Source organism: Phyllopteryx taeniolatus, chromosome 20, assembly GCF_024500385.1.
Source record: "Phyllopteryx taeniolatus isolate TA_2022b chromosome 20, UOR_Ptae_1.2, whole genome shotgun sequence".
NCBI classification, from domain to species: Eukaryota; Metazoa; Chordata; class Actinopteri; order Syngnathiformes; family Syngnathidae; genus Phyllopteryx; species Phyllopteryx taeniolatus.
Window position 1 is genome coordinate 13,478,543 of NC_084521.1, and position 21,114 is coordinate 13,499,656.

Here is a 21,114-nt window from a genome sequence, read left to right on the forward strand (position 1 = left end):
TCTCTGGCAACCTCTTAGATGTTGGACCTGAGAGAGTGGAATGCACTATCTGTAAAAGTGTGTGTGTATGGTTGTCACTCTCCCACAGTGCTGAACAGAAATCAATTATTTGACTGAATGTGTGGGGAATGAGTCCCTCTCAACTCTTTTGTCACAATGTGTGAAACAGCTGCTACCACTGAATACTTACACCTCACACAGCAACACACACACTCCCTCTCTCGCTCTTTCACACACTGACAAACGCAAATGCGCACCCACACACACACACCAGTGATGGCTGAATTGCAGTGGACACAGCACACACAGCGGAGCAATGAAGAGGGGTAATATTGTGGAATTAAGGATTCCTTTCAGGCCGAGGGAGAGTTCAAATAGAGCTGTTTGTCTGGCCAGAGAGGCAAAGATTTGCACTTGTTTGTGGGGAGGGGGAGCAGGAGGGGGGGGGGGCAGTAGTAACTCGTCTACATTTGTGTTGGCATCCTCAACCACAGGGACATTAATCATTAGTGAATTTGCCTCCTTGACCCCCCCCACACCCCCAGCCCAATCATTATTAATAAACCTGCACCCTGAGAATAGGCAAACACTGTGTTTTCTTTCTCGGGTCCTGCTGTCTTTGGCAAAATGAGAGATTCATTGAACCACCCAGTTCTTCTTTAACCCCTCCCATCGAAGCAACGTTGCCATGGCATTTAACAAATTATTGCAATTACCCTAAATGTACAGGTCGCCCCTGGAAACCGGCTGAGGGGCAAGACAAGAAGTGGAGAAGGGAGAGAGAGAGAGAGAGAGAGAGAGAGAGGAGAATGGATGAATAAAGACAGGAGAAGGTGATAATCCTGTTTCGAACAAAAGGTCAAAGTGTTGAATTGAGAAGCTTTGATTAAGCAGAGAAGGTACAAAGTGGAACCATTTGAGCTCTATTCAGTGTGTGTGTGAGATTAAGCATGTGTGGGGTTGCGTGTGTTTGTAGCGTAGATCGATTTTAGGTCTTTTGCGTCTTAAGAGCTGCGAATGTTGGCAGCCAGCAGTGTGTGTTAATTTATGTGTGTGCGCGCGCATGCAGGTGGAATCCACTGTTAGAGGAGTCATGCTGGCTCCATGTTAATAACAAAAGAGCTCAAACAAGTGTTCCATCTGAGGAACATCAAATAGCATCTATTGTCATTTTTACTGCTTTTCATAGATTTGAATTTCTGTGCATCTACTCATACTGTATGGGGCAAAATACACATTGAACAGCAAGATGCGATGCTGAATTGAGAAAAAAGACAGAAAAATGGCAAAAGTCCGGGAGCGTTTCATAGTGAAATGCAAGGCGAGCACCCGTTTGTTGTAACACGGACCGATCGCTCCGCATCGTGGGAGCCGAGAGAAGAATGTGAGATTAACGTTAGACTACCTTACTAACATAACATTCGCCCTTGCGTAGCGTTTCTGTTAATTATGAGTACCATCGAACAAAAATTCATGAACTAGTTCATATTTTGGGCGAACGTGAACTGAACTTAGTTCATTTCTGCCTGTTCATCGAACGTTAGTGAAAACGTGCACATTCTGGCGTCTGTGAGCGGTTTTCGAATGAAAGTTCATTTTCATTCGAGAGTGCCAGGTTTTGTTCGGTACTTCCAGGACAAAACCCATCTTTTCAGTAGGCTAGTGGAGTACTAAAATATTCATTAGCTGCAGTCCTACATTCAACTCCCCTGTTATATTGTCATATTTTTGTTATTTAATAAAACCTTTGCTTTGGATCCCTGTGCGATTAACCTGCCAAAAATTGCTCCTTTAAAATTTCAAAGTTGCTCCTCAAAAGAAGAAATGATTAGCAAAACTGCTCCTCAAAGAAAAAAATTCAAGCCTATTAGATGATAGTGCCAAAGCCCAGACTGATAGGAAACTTATGTTATGTTGAAGGAAACTTGTGTTGAAGTGAGACCTCTTGACTGTGAGACTTTGATCTTTGTATGTCAGGGAGGAGCTATGTTTAGTCAGGGTTATTAGCAGACGTTATGTCTTTTTTTTGCTCTGCTGAGTGGTTATTAAAACGCTCAATCTAAGAAACGGCAGGTGTCCTGTTATTGCTTGGCAATTGCTATTTTTACAGGTTTTGGAGGCGATATACATGTGCACTTATGGTGCATTTTTTTCACAATCAAATTGTCTTAAAGCCATATTACTAAGGGTAATGTTGTGAGAAGATTTTAAAATGATATTTGTCTTTTGGGGATCCTAGTTTATGGCATATTCATGTTTTAACATGAATTTATCATGAATAAAATGTTTTTCCATGTTTTATTAATATAGACACCTGTACTGGGTCTCAATTACTTTTTTAAAATCTTTTTTTTAATTTATTTATTTATTTATTTTCCCCTCTCTCTCTCCAATCCCCTGCAGGGCTCAGTTCCAATCCCTAAAAAAAAAAAAAATAAAACACTTTCCAAAACAATCTGAAACACTATGTTCAGTAATGTGTTTTCAGAAGAAAGAATAAAACTAAATCCATCCGATGCACATACAGTATGGAGCATCGGACAATAGTAATTTATTGTTGTATTACATTAATACGTCACCGAGTGTGTAGTAGTACCGTCGTCTGACTTCAGTGCAGGAAGTGTGGGTTCAATTCCACTCCGTGACGGTGTGAATGTGAGTGTAAACGGTTGTCTATCTCTATTTGTGCTCTGCAACCGGTCCGGGATGCAGTCTGCCTTTTGCACGAAGTCAGCTGAGATTGGCTCCAGCTCACCTGCGAGGCTGAAGAGGATAAATGCTACAGGTCTGACATTGTCGAGCAAAACTGAGCATTTTCAGCAGCATTTTATAGCTCTTGTGGATTGTTTACTTATACCTTATGTGTTCCGTGGATCTGTTGACACCGTTTTTGACAGTTCAAAGTTTTTGCATGAAAAAAATGTAAGGTGTTTAACAAAATGAGCCAATTCAGGTATCTTGAAAAGAGACAACTAAACCAAGGGTGTTCAAAGAGTTAAAGATGGCGGAATATGAATGTAAAGAATGTTTAAGTGATCCACCGTCACCATTGAAGACATAAATGAGGAAAGAGGTTAACGAGACAGGAAGGTTTTTGGTTTCCGAGTGGAGCTGGTCTTGCCTTGTTTAGTTAAATTATGTAGCACTCATTTTTCACATCTGCATGCATTATGTCGTTTATCCACTGATGTACTGTAAATTGTGCTATTATGGGCCTTTATGCCACTCACGTGAGACTGTACACCTCCACTCCCAACTCTGGCTAAATACCCTGATTAGATGGCACCCCACGCACCTCCTTACTTCTCATGAGTTGCTTGTTTCTGATTTGTCTGTCTTTATTTGTCTATCTAATCTAATCTATAGATTCAATAAAAATTTACTGTAGAAATGATTTTGTTTCGCACCTTCATCAGATTAATTTGCGTAATTGCATCAGTAATTTTAACTCTTCAGTCCATTGGAATCACCGCTTTGGGGGGAGTGTTGAGGTTGCAGGTGCTGAGGGGGTTTATTTGGAGTTAGTGAATGGAAGGAAGGAAGTCCGGGCATTGATGACTGTGGTTCTTACGCTCTGTCATTAGTTGGGCATTAACCCCCGCCCCAGCCGCCCTCCTCCTCCCCCCATTTCATAATGACAGGGCATAAGAAGCTAATGGGAGTGGGTGGGCTGCTTGTAATACTACAGACCTATTGAAATAGTCAGACCACAGCACCTGTCCAGCGTCACCAACTAAACCCAGGGGGGGGTCCTCACTGCGGCTGCCCACGGTGCTGCCTGTCTGACAAGTGCACAAGGAAAGAAACATTCTGTCCATCCACCCATTTTCTATAATGCTTGTCCTCATTAGGGTCGTGAGTGAGCTTGAAAAAAAAAATCATTAAGTAGCTCATTTTCTTCCTTTCCTGGAAGTACTAATTGAGGCGAATGGAGTGCACTACTTGGATGGAACCAACAGAGGTGCTGTCACTTCACTTTCCGCTAGTTTGCGATCTGAACAACTTGACAACTCGAGGGGGTTCTTGTTTACGTCAAAATCATATTTTAAAATTATTTCAAGGCCACCTGATTTAGTAAATCACTGAAATATGAAACCACATTGAATTTGCTTTTGAACCATTGGCTCAAAATCAATAACTTTAATCGAAGCATATTATTTGTGTACAAGTTGTATTTTTTTTACGCAGTAAGTTCTATTGTTATGTACAATATTAAAAGAAGATTTTTTTTTTTTTTTAAATGGCTTTGTTTACATTGTTGGGAGAGACATAGAGACCTACATACAGTAGACATATATACTGTACGTTTAGAAATCCCTTTAGCTGTAGATCTTGGATCTTGTTTGCCTTTCTTCCAAGCGTCTTGCACTAGGATACCACAGCTTTGTCCGAGCCTCCCTGTCCTCCTTGGCAAGTCTTTGAAGCAGCTGTGTTGCTCGCTGCAGACTCTTGCATCCTTGGATTTATTTATTTTTTTTCCCCTCCCCCCCAAACAGTATTCCAAAATATTCTCATTCTAAACTTAGTTATGATAGCCCTTGGATTATTTGAGGTAGTGGTACTTTTCAACCCCAAACAGTGAATGGCGTCTACTGTGTCCAGCAAACAAACGTTACACAGACAGCGAGACAATTGTCCTGAGAATTTCAATAATCACTTCTCTTGCATCTTCTCATTGGTTTTCCAAGAAACCAGTCAAAATCTCAAATTCCACCTCCTTTTATAACAGGTATGCTCCTTATTTCCTTTGTTAAGCGAGTTTTTGGGAGATCCAAACTTTTTTTTTGCAGGAAGGCAATACTGTATCACCCTTGTTCTCTGTAATAGCAGTTATATATTCTCTGTCGATTTCAATTTCAATTGATTGATTGATTTTCAATTGATTTCCTTTCAATTGATGGAATTGCTTCTTCGGCCTTTTGGTCCACAGTTGAATTCTGTGGCAATACTGGCATATTCTTATTCTTTATCACTTATTATTATTATTCTATTTTTTTGGGGTGGGGTGGGGGTGATTTTGTTGTTGTTTTTTGTTGTTTACTTTATGTCCATGTTTTCTATCTTGTCCATACCACATACCTCCTGAAGAAATTGCAATTTGTAGTAGTGTTCAGACATCCTACCAGTTGTAGACAATAATAACTGCACTTTTTAAATGAGAAAACATCTTGACAAAATCAATATATCCTTGTTGGCAAAAAGTGTTTTCACTGTTGGGCTGTAAATACTCTGTATCGACTTAAACAAGTAGCTTAATAAAGGAACCTGCTAAAGTGCTGCCTCTCATTCAACCATCTTGGATCCTTCCTGGAACTAACCAAAAAAACAACAATATAGTCAGCTTGTGGAAATTATTCAGACCTCCACTTTGGCAAGAAGAGTAACAATGCAATTGTAGAATTAATCAGCTCACCTGAAAGTCAGCAGCTTTATAAGTAGTACCTACATGAAAAATGACATTTGACTAGACATGAACATTTTACAGACTTTAGGGTGTACCCCGCCTCTCGCATGAAGATAGCTAGGATAGGCTCCAGCACCCCCGCGACACTAGTGAGGATAAGCGGTACAGAAAATGGATGTATGTTAAAACAATGGATTGATTTACCAATATTTAGCAAATCCCACAGCGGTGTTGTTGATTTATAAAAAATATAAACATCAAGGCTAAAGGTAGACATTGTTGACATTAAATTAAAAAAAAAAAAAAAAATGAAAGGACTCAACCCATATCAACACACACCCCACTGCTGAAATCCTTCTGGCACCTAATTGCCCAGTTTTATTTATTTTTGTCACATTGCTAGTTGTCTTTATTTGAGTTAAGAGGTTTGCCGCCTGTTGAAAATATTACTTGCTCCTCAGAACTATCGAAACTGTCCATCATTGAAAAACATTTGTGTAAAGAAGAGAAATGAAACTTGCCTCAGTTATTCAGATCAAGGCCATGTTGGCTCGTTTGGAACGCTCTTGGAACGTCGATTGGTCAAAAGCTGTCGTATTCAGCCAAAGAATTTGGCTTTTGGAGTGAATGGAAGGAAGGAAGCCCGGACATTTATGATGGTGGTTCTATTCTCTGTCATTAGTTGAGCATTGTAGCGTCAAAAGCTCAGAACACTGTGGGGGATTGTCTTTGGGATGGTTACGGGACTGGTTGCTGGAGACCAGTCAGTGTTCCTAAACACTTCTAAGGCACCAAAAGCCCAATTGTTCACTGGTGTGACACTGTCTCGCAACCCTCTGCCTTGAAGTGGATCTTTTTGTGTATAAGTAAAGAAATCTTTATTGAAAACCGAATATCCCCATTGGTGTGAGAGTTGTTGTAGTATCTATCTATCTGTTTGTTTATTTAAGGGCTGGTTGGTGTGTGAGGACCAGGCTTGTCAGAACAGGATCAGGCGCTTGCCCATTGCCTTCTCTCGCCACGGACCCATCTGCCCAGCCTGCAGCAGAGCGACTCTCCGGCCCGAGGTAACGCACAAGCACCTCATTGCTGTTTGGGGTTGAATTTGACATAAATCCACACACAAATACACTCCTAATTATGAAGGATTTCTCCAGTTGATGGTGCTGTGGAGCTGAAAAGTCTTCACATGCAGGGTACACGCATCTATGGATCAATGTAACATTTCACTTCTACACACACCTCATTAAAAACATCAACACCATATAATATGTAATACAAAAGCTACATCAAAAATTGTACCATTACAAAGATAATATTCAATTTTGACTGACATGGTCATTGCCTTCCAGCGTTGCTGTTTGGAGACATACTGCCAAATCTCCCTTATTGAGCTTTCTTTTAAGTATGTTCTGAAGGTCCTCAATAAAGTTAGGGGATTATTGTGGCCACACCATGAGCTTTTCTGCTTTTGTTTTACCCTTAGCAGTGAAAGCGGTAATGACATTTTTTGCAGCATTGGACGGTGCAATGACATTAATTATTTTCCTGCAGAAGGCACGGTTCTTTTTGTACAATGGCAGGAAATAGTCAATGAAAAATGGCACCTATTTTGCAGAGGTCATTTTGACACATTCAGGCACCCTAAAGGGTCCTACTACCTCACTCCCAATTATTCTGGCAAATATAAATCACTCTGCCATCTCCGTACTGACATCACAGCCATCTTGGGCCATGGTGGTGGAGATCTACCAACCATCCAGAACTCCATCCATATGAACCATCTAATGAAACATGGCATTCATCAGTGTATAAAACTGTTTGAAAATTAGTCTTCATGTATTTCTGAGCCCATTGTAAATGTTTCTTTGTTTGCTGTATGCATGACTGCGAGGTATCAAGAATTTCTTGGAACTTCGCAGACACCAGCAGCTTCAAATACTGTACCTACTTGATGCTCATCAGTGGGTAACAGTTGCTCTCTTGTTGCCTGACGGAAACATTCCTTTATATGACCTTTTCTAAACTAATGTGTCTCACTCAAATTTGAAATGTACAGTGTTTTCATTCATGGCAAGGCATTGGACTATTTCACATTTATTTTGCTCAATTATTCACAAAAACTTTGACATGCTTTATAATGTGGAACAACCTTTGGTCATTTTCCAAAAATTAGGCTTACCTGGGAAGCAATCTATTAACCTATCTGAGATTGATATAAACGATCTAAATAGACAGTCAAAACCACATAAAAAATCTTCTCCGGAAAACTAAAACACAAATGTTTATTTTACTTTAATCTTGCGTGCATACTAGTCTGGACCACAGTATAGTTTTCAAAGATGTAGAAGCAGTGTCGGCGTCAGAGCACATCTAATGGGGCACATTCTGCTGCTCTTTAAATGTTATTTATATATACATGCATACAGCAAATGTAAAAGGTTTCTAATATACTAATCCATCTCTTTTACAAAGCATTGGCGACAATGTCTTTTCGCTTGGTTTTTCATTTTTGGGTTAAGTCTCACACAGGGTGAACCAACTGGACATTTTATTTTATGGAGCATTGTGCGCCTGTGGTCTGGAAATATGTTTCTCGAAGTGGACGATGAATTCTCACACATTGCTGTGGAGGCGCCAAATGTTGGGCCAAGTTTGAAAGCAGTCCGCTCACTTGGCATTGCCATCAGATGCGTGTGCTACTTTGACAGGATGAGACATTATAGACTTTATAAAAACTATATAAAGTTTGGCATGCGAAGGCTACACTGTAGTGGGGGGTGTCACAGTAACTCATTTTGGGGGTATTGTCCATGACACCAGCACTATGTAGAAGTACACTGCATCACACTGAGAACTGTTTTTAAAATTTTGCCAGTCTAAATAAGGGCGAAAGGTGTGTGTGACCGCATTGGAGCACACCTATGAAGGGCTCAATGCTACATGATTTTTTTAGGAACTGGTTGGCGCCTTTTGAACACTGTGTTAGCTTGACCACTGGATATAACAACACTCTACCTTTTAACTTGACTCTGACTGTCCAGACTGTCTTTCCTCAGTCCCATTCCTTTTTAACCATTTCCCTAACTCTCCTGTCATGTTTTTTTTTTGTTTGTTTGTTTTAAATCCACTGCGCTCAATGCTTTGCTGTCCCTGACTCTGTGGCGACAGATTGTAACCCAGAAGCCCAATTTCTGCTGTCACTGTAGCCACTTAGGAGGCTGTTGGTGTGCCTGAGGGCTGTGGCACTTTAAACTGCATGCTGAATAAAAACTCTCCCGCGCTCACTCATCCATCTTTTCTCAACCATAAGCATTGCTGCCTCTACGTTTGACCATCTCCGGAGTATAATGTTTAGTGCCACACTTTGTGATTGCATATTATTAAAACAGCCAAAGATAATGAAGACATCCACACGCAGTAGTGTTGAGACTGCATCCACTGTTGACAGTGACCACATTTTTTAAGGCAAGCCAAATTTATTTATGTAGCGCATGTGCTTTACATGATTAAAAGCATTTCATAACAAAGAACCAAAACACAAAGCACAGAAAATTAAAGTTCACTAAAATGACTAAAAATGTACAGTGCAAGAAATATCACTTAAAAAAATGAAAATGCTCTAAAATGCTAAATCATTAGGATGAGGAAAAAAGTTGTTTTTAACCTTGACTTAAGATTCACACTTGGGGCTGATTTCACTTCTGTTGGCAACTTATTCCATTTGTGTGTAGCATAACCGCTAAATGCTGCCTCACCAGGTTTGCTCCACTACCTGACCTGATTCTGTAGAGCTCAGAGCCCTTCTGGGTTTATATTGAACCAGCATTTCTTTAAAACCCATTCACTGCCAGGCCTCCATGTTAACATGGATATTTGAATTCAGTAGCCGTCAATGGCAATGGATATTTTAATGTATTGAGGACTGAAACCATTTAGTGATTAAAAACCAGTAGCAGAACTTTTGTCTGTTCTATAGCTGACTGGGGGTTAGTGTAGAGACTTTAGAATTATAGTAATGTGCTCTGATCTCCTTGTTTTGGTCAAAACCTGAGCTAGAGTGTTCTGAATGAGTTGCAGCTGTGTAATGCTCTTTTAGGGAAGTCCAGGCAGAAGACCATTACAATAGTCAAGTCTACTGGAGATAAACACATGCTCCTCCTTGTGTACATTTTTCAGGTGCCCGATCAAATTTGTTGTGTTGAAAGATTTGGGGCGGCACGGTGGACGACTGGTTAGAGCGTCAGGCTCACAGTTCTGAGGACCCGGGTTCAATCCCTGGTCCCACCTGTGTGGAGTTTGCATGTTCTCCCCGTGCCTGCGTGGGTTTTCTCCGTGCACTCCGGTTTCCTCCCACATCCCAAAAAACATGCATTAATTGGAGACTCTAAATTGCCCGTAGGCATGACTGTGAGTGCGAATGGTTGTTTGTTTCTATGTGCCCTGCGATTGGCTGGCTACCAGTTCAGGGTGTACCCCGCTCCTGCCCGATGACAGCTGGGATAGGCTCCAGCACGCCCGCGACCCTAGTGAGGAGAAGCGGCTCAGAAAATGGATGGATGGATGGATGAAAGATTTGGTTAGAGTACGATGCCACAAGACACGTGAAAAGGCTAAAAATAAACTAACTTTCGAAATTCATATGCGACCGTGACGCTGAGTAAATGTCTTTTGCGGAGCCGATAGATGACGTGATTGATCGGCTCGGCGAATTATGGCATGCAAGCCAATCGGCCGATAAGCATATAATGCTAATTATCGCTGATACCGATCAAGCCGATCAGATCGGTGTAAAGTCTATTTGTGAAACAAAGAGTGAAAAATTTAAGGGGGTCTGAATACTTTCCATACCCACTGTAAGTAGTCAAATACCTGAAGAGGACAATCTTGGCCATGTATTCTGTGTTGGTTGACGGAATCTGTGGCACTTGATGATTTTCTAGCCACATTATCACCGTGTCGATGTTTTTATGTTAGAGTAATCTATATCACTGTGGATAATAGCCTTAATATGATTCATGATTGATGAGCCAGAAAAACAATCAGGTTTTCTTGTTGCTGCATCCGCCACTGGAATGTAAATACACTTGTTGTTTGGTCCTTTTTTCTGTTAAGCATCATGGTACATTTACCATCACAGTGGGGGCTGCCTCTGCTTGCTTCTCTTCCATCCCTCCCTCCCTCCGTTTTTCTATCCATCTCACTGCCTTTTACTCCTCCGCCCTCTCTGGCTGGACACAGATTCAGAGCTTGATCTGATCTCCATGTAATGGGAGCGTAATAGGCACTCTGCCTTGATTGGTTGGTAATTTGGGGGAGTTATGCACAGGTGCAATTTGTAATATTTTCAGTAAATTAAATTTCTTTCTCTCCCCCTCACCCTTGCTTTTCCTTTCTATCGTTATCACTCTTGCTGACACCCACCCACATACGCAGCGCTTAACTCAAATAGCCTCTTTTTTTTCCACACCGTTTCAAATCTCTCTGGTGACTTTCCCTTTCTTTCCCCTTTTATTCACCGCTTTCTTACGCCTGCTCTTTTCTTTTCACTTTCTTTCCCTCCCCTCCCTCGTTAGCTCTCCCACTTATTCTCTCACCCTCCCTCCACAACTCCCTTTTTCTCCCCCCTCGCTTTATTGATGTACGCTCAGACGCCCATTAGAGCTCCCTTTTTCCCTCTAGTGGAAATTGCTCCGTGTTAATTTTCACACAAATTACGGCAATAGCAGGTATCTCTATTTGATACATTATAGCTGGAGCAATCAGAGATAATTGAGTGCCTTTCAGAGGGAGACGGCTGCATTCACCGCCGCCTCAAAGCTGCCCCATTATCGCCTAATCGCTCTTTAAACACTGAATTTTGCAGAACAAAAATTCTTGTTATAATTTTGCTTAAGTGTATTTGGAAATCACAGTCCTTTGAGCGAGGATAATTGAAATCAAATCCCTTTCACTGGAGCTGACATTTCTACATTTCTCCCCAATTGAAATTAATTTCAAAAATTGGGCATGAATATCTTCAAATAGCAGGCAATTATGCCTTTCAATATAGAGAAATTACCGGTACTGAATGGTTGGAGGCTTTTGGCGAGAGCACCAGTTAAATGCCTTTGTTTCCCGTCTTGTTTGCCTAGTAAAGATTTACATATATTGACTCATTATGGTGTCTTGTGAAGCTGATCAGCGCGACTAACTCGAGCGGCAATAAATGCTCATTGCATCTTTTAAAAAAAAAAAAAAAAGTTTTAAAGCCCGCTGGAGTGACAGCTGAGGGTAAATGTATGTTTGCCTCTCGCCATCACCCAGGCGCCCCCTTGCTTCTCGCAGCTGCACTCATGAGACTGCTGGATGTTGTAGGCATCATGGTCTGCATCAAGACTTGAACACAAGGGTCACTGGAGAACTGGATATACCAGAACGGCCTTTTTTATCACTGTTGCTGTGCCTGCCTAGAAGTCTATCCACACTCAATGCAACCCATTGGGTTTTTGTCCCCACAATCATATTATCGCACTAACTGCCTTTTCATTTAACCGCATCTGAGTGTTTCCGAGTGAAGTTCTTTGAAGGTTGTACGTGTTCCTTCGAATGGTCGCGGTAGGTTTTTTAAGAGCATGACCAAGTCTTGAGTACAAATTTTTTTTGTTCAGTGAACTACTACAGAAGAGTGCTAAGTGATTCGGGAATATCCTTTTGTACCTTCCTTTTTTTTTTTTTTTTTTTTTTTTTTTTTTAATTTATTTATTTATTTATTTATTTATTTTTTTTTTAAGATTCATATTTTTCTTGATGAGGTATTTCTTTCTTCTTAACTGTCTGTGCATACGTTTGTGTGTGTGTGGGGAGGGGGGGCGTGAGTCAGTAGGGACTGAAGACAAGCAAGGGGGTACGACGTGGCGGGGAAGGGGGGCATCCAGCGTTCCCGGGAGAGAGGCAATTTCACAGCTGGTTTGCTCCTTAGGCAGTCAGGCTGAAAATGTCTCATATTTGTGGAGCAAATTGAAATGGTGTCAGTGCGGGAACAAAGCGCTGAGCTGAATGACGAGGCAGCCGTATGAACGTGTATGCCAAAGAAAGGTGGGGTTGAGGTGCTACAAATTCAATAACAACCCTGTAATATTTTAGCCACGCCTTTCTGACACCTGTCAGTCAATCAGAAAGAAACAATTGGCTCACCCATAATCAGCATTATATTGATAGAATGTTTGTACGTGTGTTATCGTTTCCAGTATGTGGTGCATGTTTTCTTTTCAAGATGGCGTGTGACTGCGCTTGTACAACCTTGGCAACCAAAAGCGAGACTCCATTATCGGTCTGACATGGTTCAGTTGCTGGCTAGGCAGCGCATCAGCGGTCAACAGCTGTGCGTTCCATGCATGCAGCAGTTGACTGCCATTAAACACCTCCCTTACACACACACTCACTCATCATATTTGGCAAAGAGCTACATTAGACACTCTTGCCACTTGATTATGCCGCTGCTGTAAAAACTGAAATTACAATTACACTGGTGGTCGATTGGCAGGTATAATGGGCACACACTCGCTCCAACGGTGACACGCGAGAATTGTCGGGGGATTCTTCCTCCCGGTGGTAATAATAAAGCACTCTGCAAACACCTGACGTCGGTGTGGGGTCGGGGCTTAGCGTGCCCTCTCCATCATAGCGGGGAAATGACGATCCAATAACTGCAATTAAACATGCAGTATAATGGCTAATCAAATTGACAGCCTCGGCTGTTCGCATTCTTCTCTCACAATGGTTTATCAAAACAAACTATTACGAGGGAGGGTATTTCAGGCCTGATCCCCTCTTTTATTTCTCTCTCCATCTTTGTCACGTTCTGTTTATTGCACTCTTTGTCTTTTACCCTTTATCTTTCTTTCCTCTCCTCCTCCGTTTCCATGGCTCAGTGTTGCTCATTGTCACCCCCCTCTCACCCCCAGTTAATTGCGTTAAAGCTTTAAAAAAAAAAAAAAAAAAGCAAACTTGTTGTCTTGCTTCATACAGAGGAACTGAGATGTTCCATGTGATTCTTCTTCTTCAGCATTTTCTCATAAACGTGACAAACATTTAATCGATTTGTTTGCATCATTTTGCAGTATTCGGAGAAGGCCCTGTACAACCAGATCTGCTTCTACAGGTTCATCTTCGACTGGGAACATGCAGTGGCCAAAGTATTGCAGGGGGAAGAAAAAGGTAAGCACATACACACACACACTAGCATGTTCTTGGAATGTTAATGTTGCTTATTCAAGATTTGAAAGAAGACAAAAAAGGGCTTTTGCGATGACTGTTCACACAACTGTACATTAAACCGATGCATTGCTCCTCTCTTTTTCCATGTCTAAATTTGACCTGGGGTGTTCAAACTATAGCCTTTGTGGCCCACTGTCCGTTTTTCAGCAGCCCGTGGCATTCTATTAACATTAACATTTGACACAGACCGTGTGGTTTGTCTGTTTGGGTCTGACGCCCCTGATTAATACTACTACTGATAATAATAATAATATGATTGATTTATTTTTTTTTAAATTTGTTTTATCTTTAACCATATTCTCATTAGCAATGCTGACCTGGCTGCAGACAGCTGAGTAAAACAAAGCAAATGCATATACATCAGATTGTGTGTACTGTATATATGTACAGTGGGGCAAAAAAAGTATTTCATCAGCCACCAATTGTGCAAGTTCCCCCACTTAAAAAGATGAGAGAGGAGTGGCTTCGTAAGAAGCATTTGTCAAGGTCCTGGAGTGGCCTAGCCACTCTCCAGATCTCAACCCCATAGAAAATCCTTGGAGGGAGTTGCAAGTCTGTGTTGCCCAGCGAGGGCCCCAAAACATCACTGCTCTAGAGGAGATCTGCATGGCGGAATGGGCCAAAATACCAGCAACAGTGTGTGAAAACCTCGTGAAGACTTGCAGCTTAAACACTTCTGGGACAGTTTTCCACAAGATTTACGAGTGTGTTTATGGGAATTTTTCACAAATTTTCCAGGAGCGCATTTGTGAGGCTATACACTGATGTTGGACACAGTGGCCTGGCTCTCAGTCGCCGTTCTGCGTCATTCAAAAGTGTTCTATAGGGTTGAGGTCGGGATTGGTAAGGATGAACTTGACTGCCCTGCACAGTCCTACCCACAACCCGTTAGAACACCTTTGGAAGAAAAAGTTTGGACACCCCCAGTGTACATCCTAGTGCTGTTTTATTTAATGTAATAAATTAAAATCATCAATTTAAATATGTATTCAATTTGTGTGTATTTCTAATTTAACATAGCTATTGTATGAACCCCATATATGTTATGTAGCTGATTTTTAAGTTTGTTTCTAAAGTTTTGTCCATTTGCGGTTAGTAGAAAGCCACCATTTGCTTTTTAAATGTTGTGATATTTTATTCATTTTTTGGCTGTTTGTGTTATAACTCAGCAGTACGGTCGTGAGAATTGAAATCAAGGAAGTGCGGTTTGAATTTAGATGTCTCCATCAATGTTTCCTCACAAATACTGTAAATGTAACATAGCATTAACAATCAATAGCTCAAAGTAAGCCTGTTACCCAGGGTGCTCTTAAAATATTCATCAGTGGTGCCCCATGCGCACACAGGGACACACACCAAAGTATGGGTATTGCACATGGGAGAGGGGGGGTTAAGGGCATTCATCTCCTCGAGTCAACAGCCCTAATTTAGGAGACGGATTCAATCACACACACGTACAGAATGCAAAATGCTCCAATCACCGGGAGAACGGTGAAAAGAGCCCTCCATCGCTCTCCCCCAGCCATTCCCTCACTGTCCACCTTTACCGCTCTCTCGTCATTCGCTCTCTCTCTCTTAGACAGACACTCGTTTGGCTGTGTTGATTGAAAACAGGTTTTAGATTTGGAGAAATGATAGGGGAAGTAATGGGCGCGCTGAAGAAAGGATAGCCCTTCTCCTGTAATGGGACATGGAGCGTATATTTCCCCCCTTGGACTCAAATAGACGCTACTCCAGTCTGTGGGTGCGCTCGGGAGGCGGAAGCCACAAGGCCTCTTTACCCATAGTTCTCCCTGATTGATGTCACTTGATTAGAAAGGGCCGCTCGACTGAGTGATTTATTTATTTGATTAAATATTTATGTATGTATGCCTGAATGCCAGGACTCTGTTGGCAGCCAGGAGTGAGACAGCAGAGGTTTATATATAACTTATATATTTAATATAACTTGTAATCAGCGGATGACCACTCAGGCTATGGAAGGCGCTAAAATAAGGGATTGGCCCAGTGCAGGGCTACTAACATGATTATAGCCCCCACTTCTGCTTTCTTATTATATTTTGGTCCCGGCCTAGATGGAAAAAATCATTGCCAATCACCTCTTGACTTGCCTCCCTTTATTTTGCCGAGCTATGCAGCCACTTACTCATCCTGTGTTCACTCTTATATTGTACCTCACTATGCAACATAATGCAACACATTACGTACACAGGCGGTTTTGTCCAGTTTACTATTGCAAAGTGAAATTGATGTCAAATGAGAGGCGCAATAACATTTCTGTCATGAACGGAACAGAGGACAGGACCCAAAAATGCATGACTCCACTAACAATGGACAGTTTCAAAAAAGAGAGGTTTAATATACGGGCAGAGGTCGGTACACAGGCAGGCAATCCGAAAAGGCAACAGAGCCTCAAAAACGTGAGGCAAAAAGGCAAGGTTGTTAATCGGAACAGGGTCTAGTCTTACTGACGTGACAACAATGAATGCTGGAACGCGACGACAAGGTACAACGAACTGGCGACTAGAAAGAATGAGACACGAGGTTAAATGCAAGGGATAATTAGGGTGAATGAGGCACAGGTGGTGAAGATGCTCTCAGGAGCAGGTGTGTACGAGACCGGGAGAAGATAACAACCAGAACACACACCAATGACAGTACCCCCCCACCCCACCATATCCACCCTTAACGGCCGGCCACGGAGCCCCAGGATGCGCAACGTGGAAGTCCCGAATTAGTGAGTCATCCACGATAAACGCAGACGGCACCAATGAACGTTCCTCAGGCCCGTAGCCCTTCCCAGTCCACCAGATATTGAAACCCCCGCCCCCTCCGACGAGACGGCAACAGCCGCCTCATAGTGAAGACAGGGCCCCCATCCACGAACCGGGGGGGGGGGGGGGGGGAGGAGGGGGTCTGGAAGGCGACCACCAGAGGGGACTCCCGGGCGGGCTTGAGCAAGCTGACGTGAAAAGCAGGGTGGACCCGCATTGACCTTGGGAGCCTAAACTACATGGTGACCGGGTCGATGATCTTTGTGATGGGGAAGGGCCCCACGAACCTGGGAGCGAGCTTCCTGGACTCCACCCGGAGTGGAATATGTTTGGTAGAGAGCCATGGGGCTATGGCAGGAAACAGAGATGGTTGGTAATCATGCACAATGTGAAAAGGCGATAGACCAGTGGATGCAGAGGGGAGGGAATTGTGAGAAAACGCAACCCAAACCAGTTTCTGAGACCAGGATTGTGGCTCCTGTGAAGAGAGACATCGGAGCCCAGTCCCCAGGTCCTGGTTCAGCCTCTCGGTTTGTCCGTTGGTTTCAGGATGAAACCCAGATGCCAGACTGACGGTAGCACCTATGAGACTGCAAAACTCCTTCCAAAATCGCGAAATGAATTGGGGACCCCTATCAGATACCACATTCTTGGGGAAACCATGAAACTTGAATATCTGGTGTATCATTAACTCAGCCATGTCTTTAGCTGAGGGGAGTTTCGGAAGTGCAATGAAGTGTACCATTTGAGAGAACCTGTCCACGACTGTGAGAATGGCGGTATGTCTGACCAAGGAGTCAATTAATACAGGTGTATGAATTTCTTGATCAGGAGCGCGTAGTGTCCCTTTAGGAAGAACCCGGGCAGGGTCTTCCTTAATGAAATTCAGACTCGCCTCTCCCGTACCCTTGCTTCTGGCACCGGCAACTTTGACGTGACAGACGCTTCAGCGAATTATAATCCACTAAAAGTACGAGTCCTGTCTTGGTGCTAGCCAATAAGAGGGAGAGTACGGCGGGTTATTGTTCCATCAATATAATTGATACGAGACTTTTTGCTAGACTTGATACATTTTCATTGTTGTGGGAATACCTGGCGCGCCGCTCACAACATTGGCTCCGGAAATGCACACAACTGGGACACTTTAGGGAAAGTCACCTATTTATTACGTTCGCTAGCCTGTGAGCGAACAACATAGCGACCTGAGGAGCCAAACAGCTCTGTCTTAAAACAGAGGTCACAAACTGGTCCACGTCCGGACCCAGAAGCAGTCCTATACAGACCCGCACCGTAGCAAAAAAAGTAAGATTATGATTCAAGACATACAAAGTGCTACTATTTTAAGCACCACAACATTACAGGCTTTACGGTAGTGACGAACCATACCGACCAATCACATGCGGGTTCACCCACCCCCCGCAGACTATCAAATCTGCATTTCAGGCTGTAATCATTGACTGCACGCAGACCAGACAGAGACAGGGAGAAACATAGCCGAGGGGAGAGAAAGAGACTCAGTGTGTCGGTTGAGTTAAAGACGGCAAAAGATCAGAAAATGATCGATAAAGGAAGAGAACATTTGGAACAAACGGCGCTTAAAATGGAATGGCCAGAGTCATTTTTGTTCGTACTTCCCACCGGGAGCACTTATTAAAAGGGCATATTTATGAAACACCATTACGAAGCAAAACAAAGGTTTTGAGCAAACATAACCTCTAAAATGGTTCAGTTAAAATTTGTTAAATTAAAACATGTAAAATTGTTCGAGACTTCACTGTTGTGTCAAGATGCCAAACAGAGAGAGGGAAATTGAAGCTTTTATTTTTCTGAAGTTAAGCACTTTATTTGAACATGTATAACTTTCTGTTCCAATGATTTTTTTTTTGTCATACAAAGACTAGATGCTATTTGCAACCCATGTTTGTGTTCCACCAACAAGAGTTGACAGCATCAGTTAGCCAAAGTAGTATCACACACACGCGCGCACACATCTTCATGCTGTTAGCAAGTATAGGTTTAAGGTGTTATCCTCTGTCCTGTGGCAGTAATACCACATATTACTGCATTACACACCCAGGGGCCACATTGCTGCGATTACAGGGATGAAACATACAATGCTATACTCTGTGTAGAATGCTGTTTGTGTGAGAATGTGTGCGTGCATTCTTGAATAGTAAGTTTTTTTTCCTCATGCAACATTTAATAGGATCACTTGCTAGTGCGGGTAAGTTCTATAGTTATATTTAAAACACTAAAAAGACCTTGCCGGAGGAAAGAGAGGCTTTTCCCAAACAACATCATGAATGTTGCGACAAATTTCAGCGTTCGTTCATAGTATGTAAAAAGTCCCTTCAGTGCTCTGACTTTGAATTTAAAACCCCCGATTTCTTAAGGCCTTATTTTATACCACTAGCTGATCATGAACATCTTAGTCAATAGTGTACACAAAATTATGTACAGGATTTCCCATAATCTGCAAACAATTTCTTTCAGATCACAAGTGCTAACGGAATATAATTTTCTTGGTGATTTTACATCCAGCAGTAAACTATTTCTAACTGCATTATTACAATTGAACAGACAGACAATAGTTAGGCAAGTGCAGTTCCAATTCAGTGGCCCTTTTCATATTTTTGGATGTGCAGATTCTGAATGCATTCAAATATGTGTGGATATTTTTATGGACACAACGAGCACAATAGACCACATCGAAGTACAATGGCTGCGGATTGAACATGATCTTGGAACGGGTGCGTCTTATCTACATGTGCATGGCGTTTTTGTGCCTGATTGCTGTGGTTGAGTAAAACGTGGAGGTAATTTTATCCGCGGCAGGAGAGCTCCTAATAGATTATGCACACACCACCAGCGCTCGCTCGTGAAAACACGCCGCCCGTCCTCTGGCATCTCATATTGACGCGTTCCAATCATTTCTTGTCACTTTTCGTCTTTGCATCTGTTGCTTTTTCTCCTCACCTCCACATCTTTGAGAATGGGCAGCGTGATTGCGTGTGAGCCATAATGTAATTTTGACGCATTGATAAAACTAAATTGTCTTTGAGCCGCACTATTCTAATGGTCCCTTTTATCGGCTTCTGCATTCGGTCCTCCCACCTCCCCCCCGCCCCCTCCTGCTCTTCCTTTCTCTCTTTCTCTTCACCATTCTCTCTACCTCCTTCGCTCTCCTCATCCTCTCTTTGCTTTCTACAGCATGGCAAAGTCCGTGGGTGCGATTGTCAAATCAATTATTCATTCTATGCAATTACACTCACACAAAGAAGTTTCCCCCGTGCTCCGAGTGGTGATTAAATTAACTGCTATTCCAGCTGCCCGCCACCACCAGCCTAATAGAATATTCATGTAGGCGGCCGACATGATGGCCGATCTCCATTAACTTCATCATGCTCACTTAATTACAGGCTTGTTATTGTATTTACACCTAGTTAGAGCGTGCAGAGCCCTGACATCCTCATGCCCAGTGCCGCTAGAGTGTGCATGGCCGTGTGGCAACACCTTAGTTGGAGTGAAGATAACCCCCGATATGCTTACAGTGTGTGAGTGCGTGTGCATGCCCATTTTTGTAACGACAGTTCAATGTTTGAATTTGGAAAAGTGTTAATCCATCTGCATATCTTTTACTTTCCCCCATTCTAATAAATCAATCATACTAAGGTTGGACGTAATAGTTGATTTATTTTTATTTTTTTTAGCCTTAAGAATTTGTTCGACTGTGACAGTACATGGGAAAATGGAATGCAGTACTTGGTTGCAACCAGCAGAAGCGCTGTTTGTAAAACCTCAACTAGTATGCTGTCTTAAGAAACAGGCGTCACATCAGTTATGGGAACTTTAGTTACATCCTTGCAGACCTCCACCATGGCACAGTATTATTTTGCTCAATAAAGCACTGGCATGGGAAAAGAAATTCCGAACATTCCAAGATATTCTCCAATCCCATTACAAAGTGGGATTGTTTTTTTGATTTTCCCCATAGGTAAGAAAGAAAATGTTGTTAAAGGTCTGTCTCTATTGATTCCCATATGTTCTCAAATATTTGCCTCCCCTCTCAATGAGTGCATCATCCAGTTAAACAAATCAACACCTTATCTTTTTTTTTTTTTTTTTTTTTATAACCACAGGCTACATTTCCACCAAGTACAGTTTGTTTCTACTGTGGCCCGTGGAGTTGGGAGGCTGATAGTTACATGAGCTCTGAAAATTGAGTGACATCATTCCAACAAGATTGCGTGTAACTTGCTAGTGAATTCGCCAAAGAAGAAAATCGTGTCAAGGCAGTGTTTTTTGTGTGGACACTATCGGTACAGGGGGTTCTTGGTTTAAAACAATCAGATGAAAAATGGTAAAAACAGCGCTAACTGAGCATGCCTTCTTGGGCCACATAATGACGTATTCTTACGCTGCTGAGCAAACTAGTACATTGTGCTCCGTTTCTTATATGCAGACATTAGGCTGTACTCAGGATAACTGGGTTGAAAAAAAACAGGTCAATTAATAAAACATGCGACAAGGAAAATACGCATTGTAATTTTACAGACACAAGACCAAATAAGTGCCAATTTGAATAGACTTTGCCGGAGCACTCCTGAATGTTTGCTTCAGCTGCGCTGTTTATCCACATCGTAGTTTGTTGTATACCGTATGTATTTATTTGTATTT

At 42.2% G+C, this 21,114-nt stretch overlaps 1 protein-coding gene across 4 annotated transcripts in view; it reads left to right on the forward strand.

Moving 5' to 3' along the window:
• The window catches only part of pola1 (polymerase (DNA directed), alpha 1), an 83,836-nt gene that overhangs the window by 32,340 nt on the left and 30,382 nt on the right, over positions 1-21,114 (forward strand). For all 4 annotated transcript variants that reach the window (XM_061758726.1, XM_061758722.1, XM_061758725.1 and 1 more), the window contains 2 exons: positions 6,355-6,471; positions 13,507-13,603. In XM_061758726.1, coding sequence (XP_061614710.1) covers positions 6,355-6,471; positions 13,507-13,603 — 214 coding nt within the window. The remainder of the gene's footprint in view (positions 1-6,354; positions 6,472-13,506; positions 13,604-21,114) is intronic.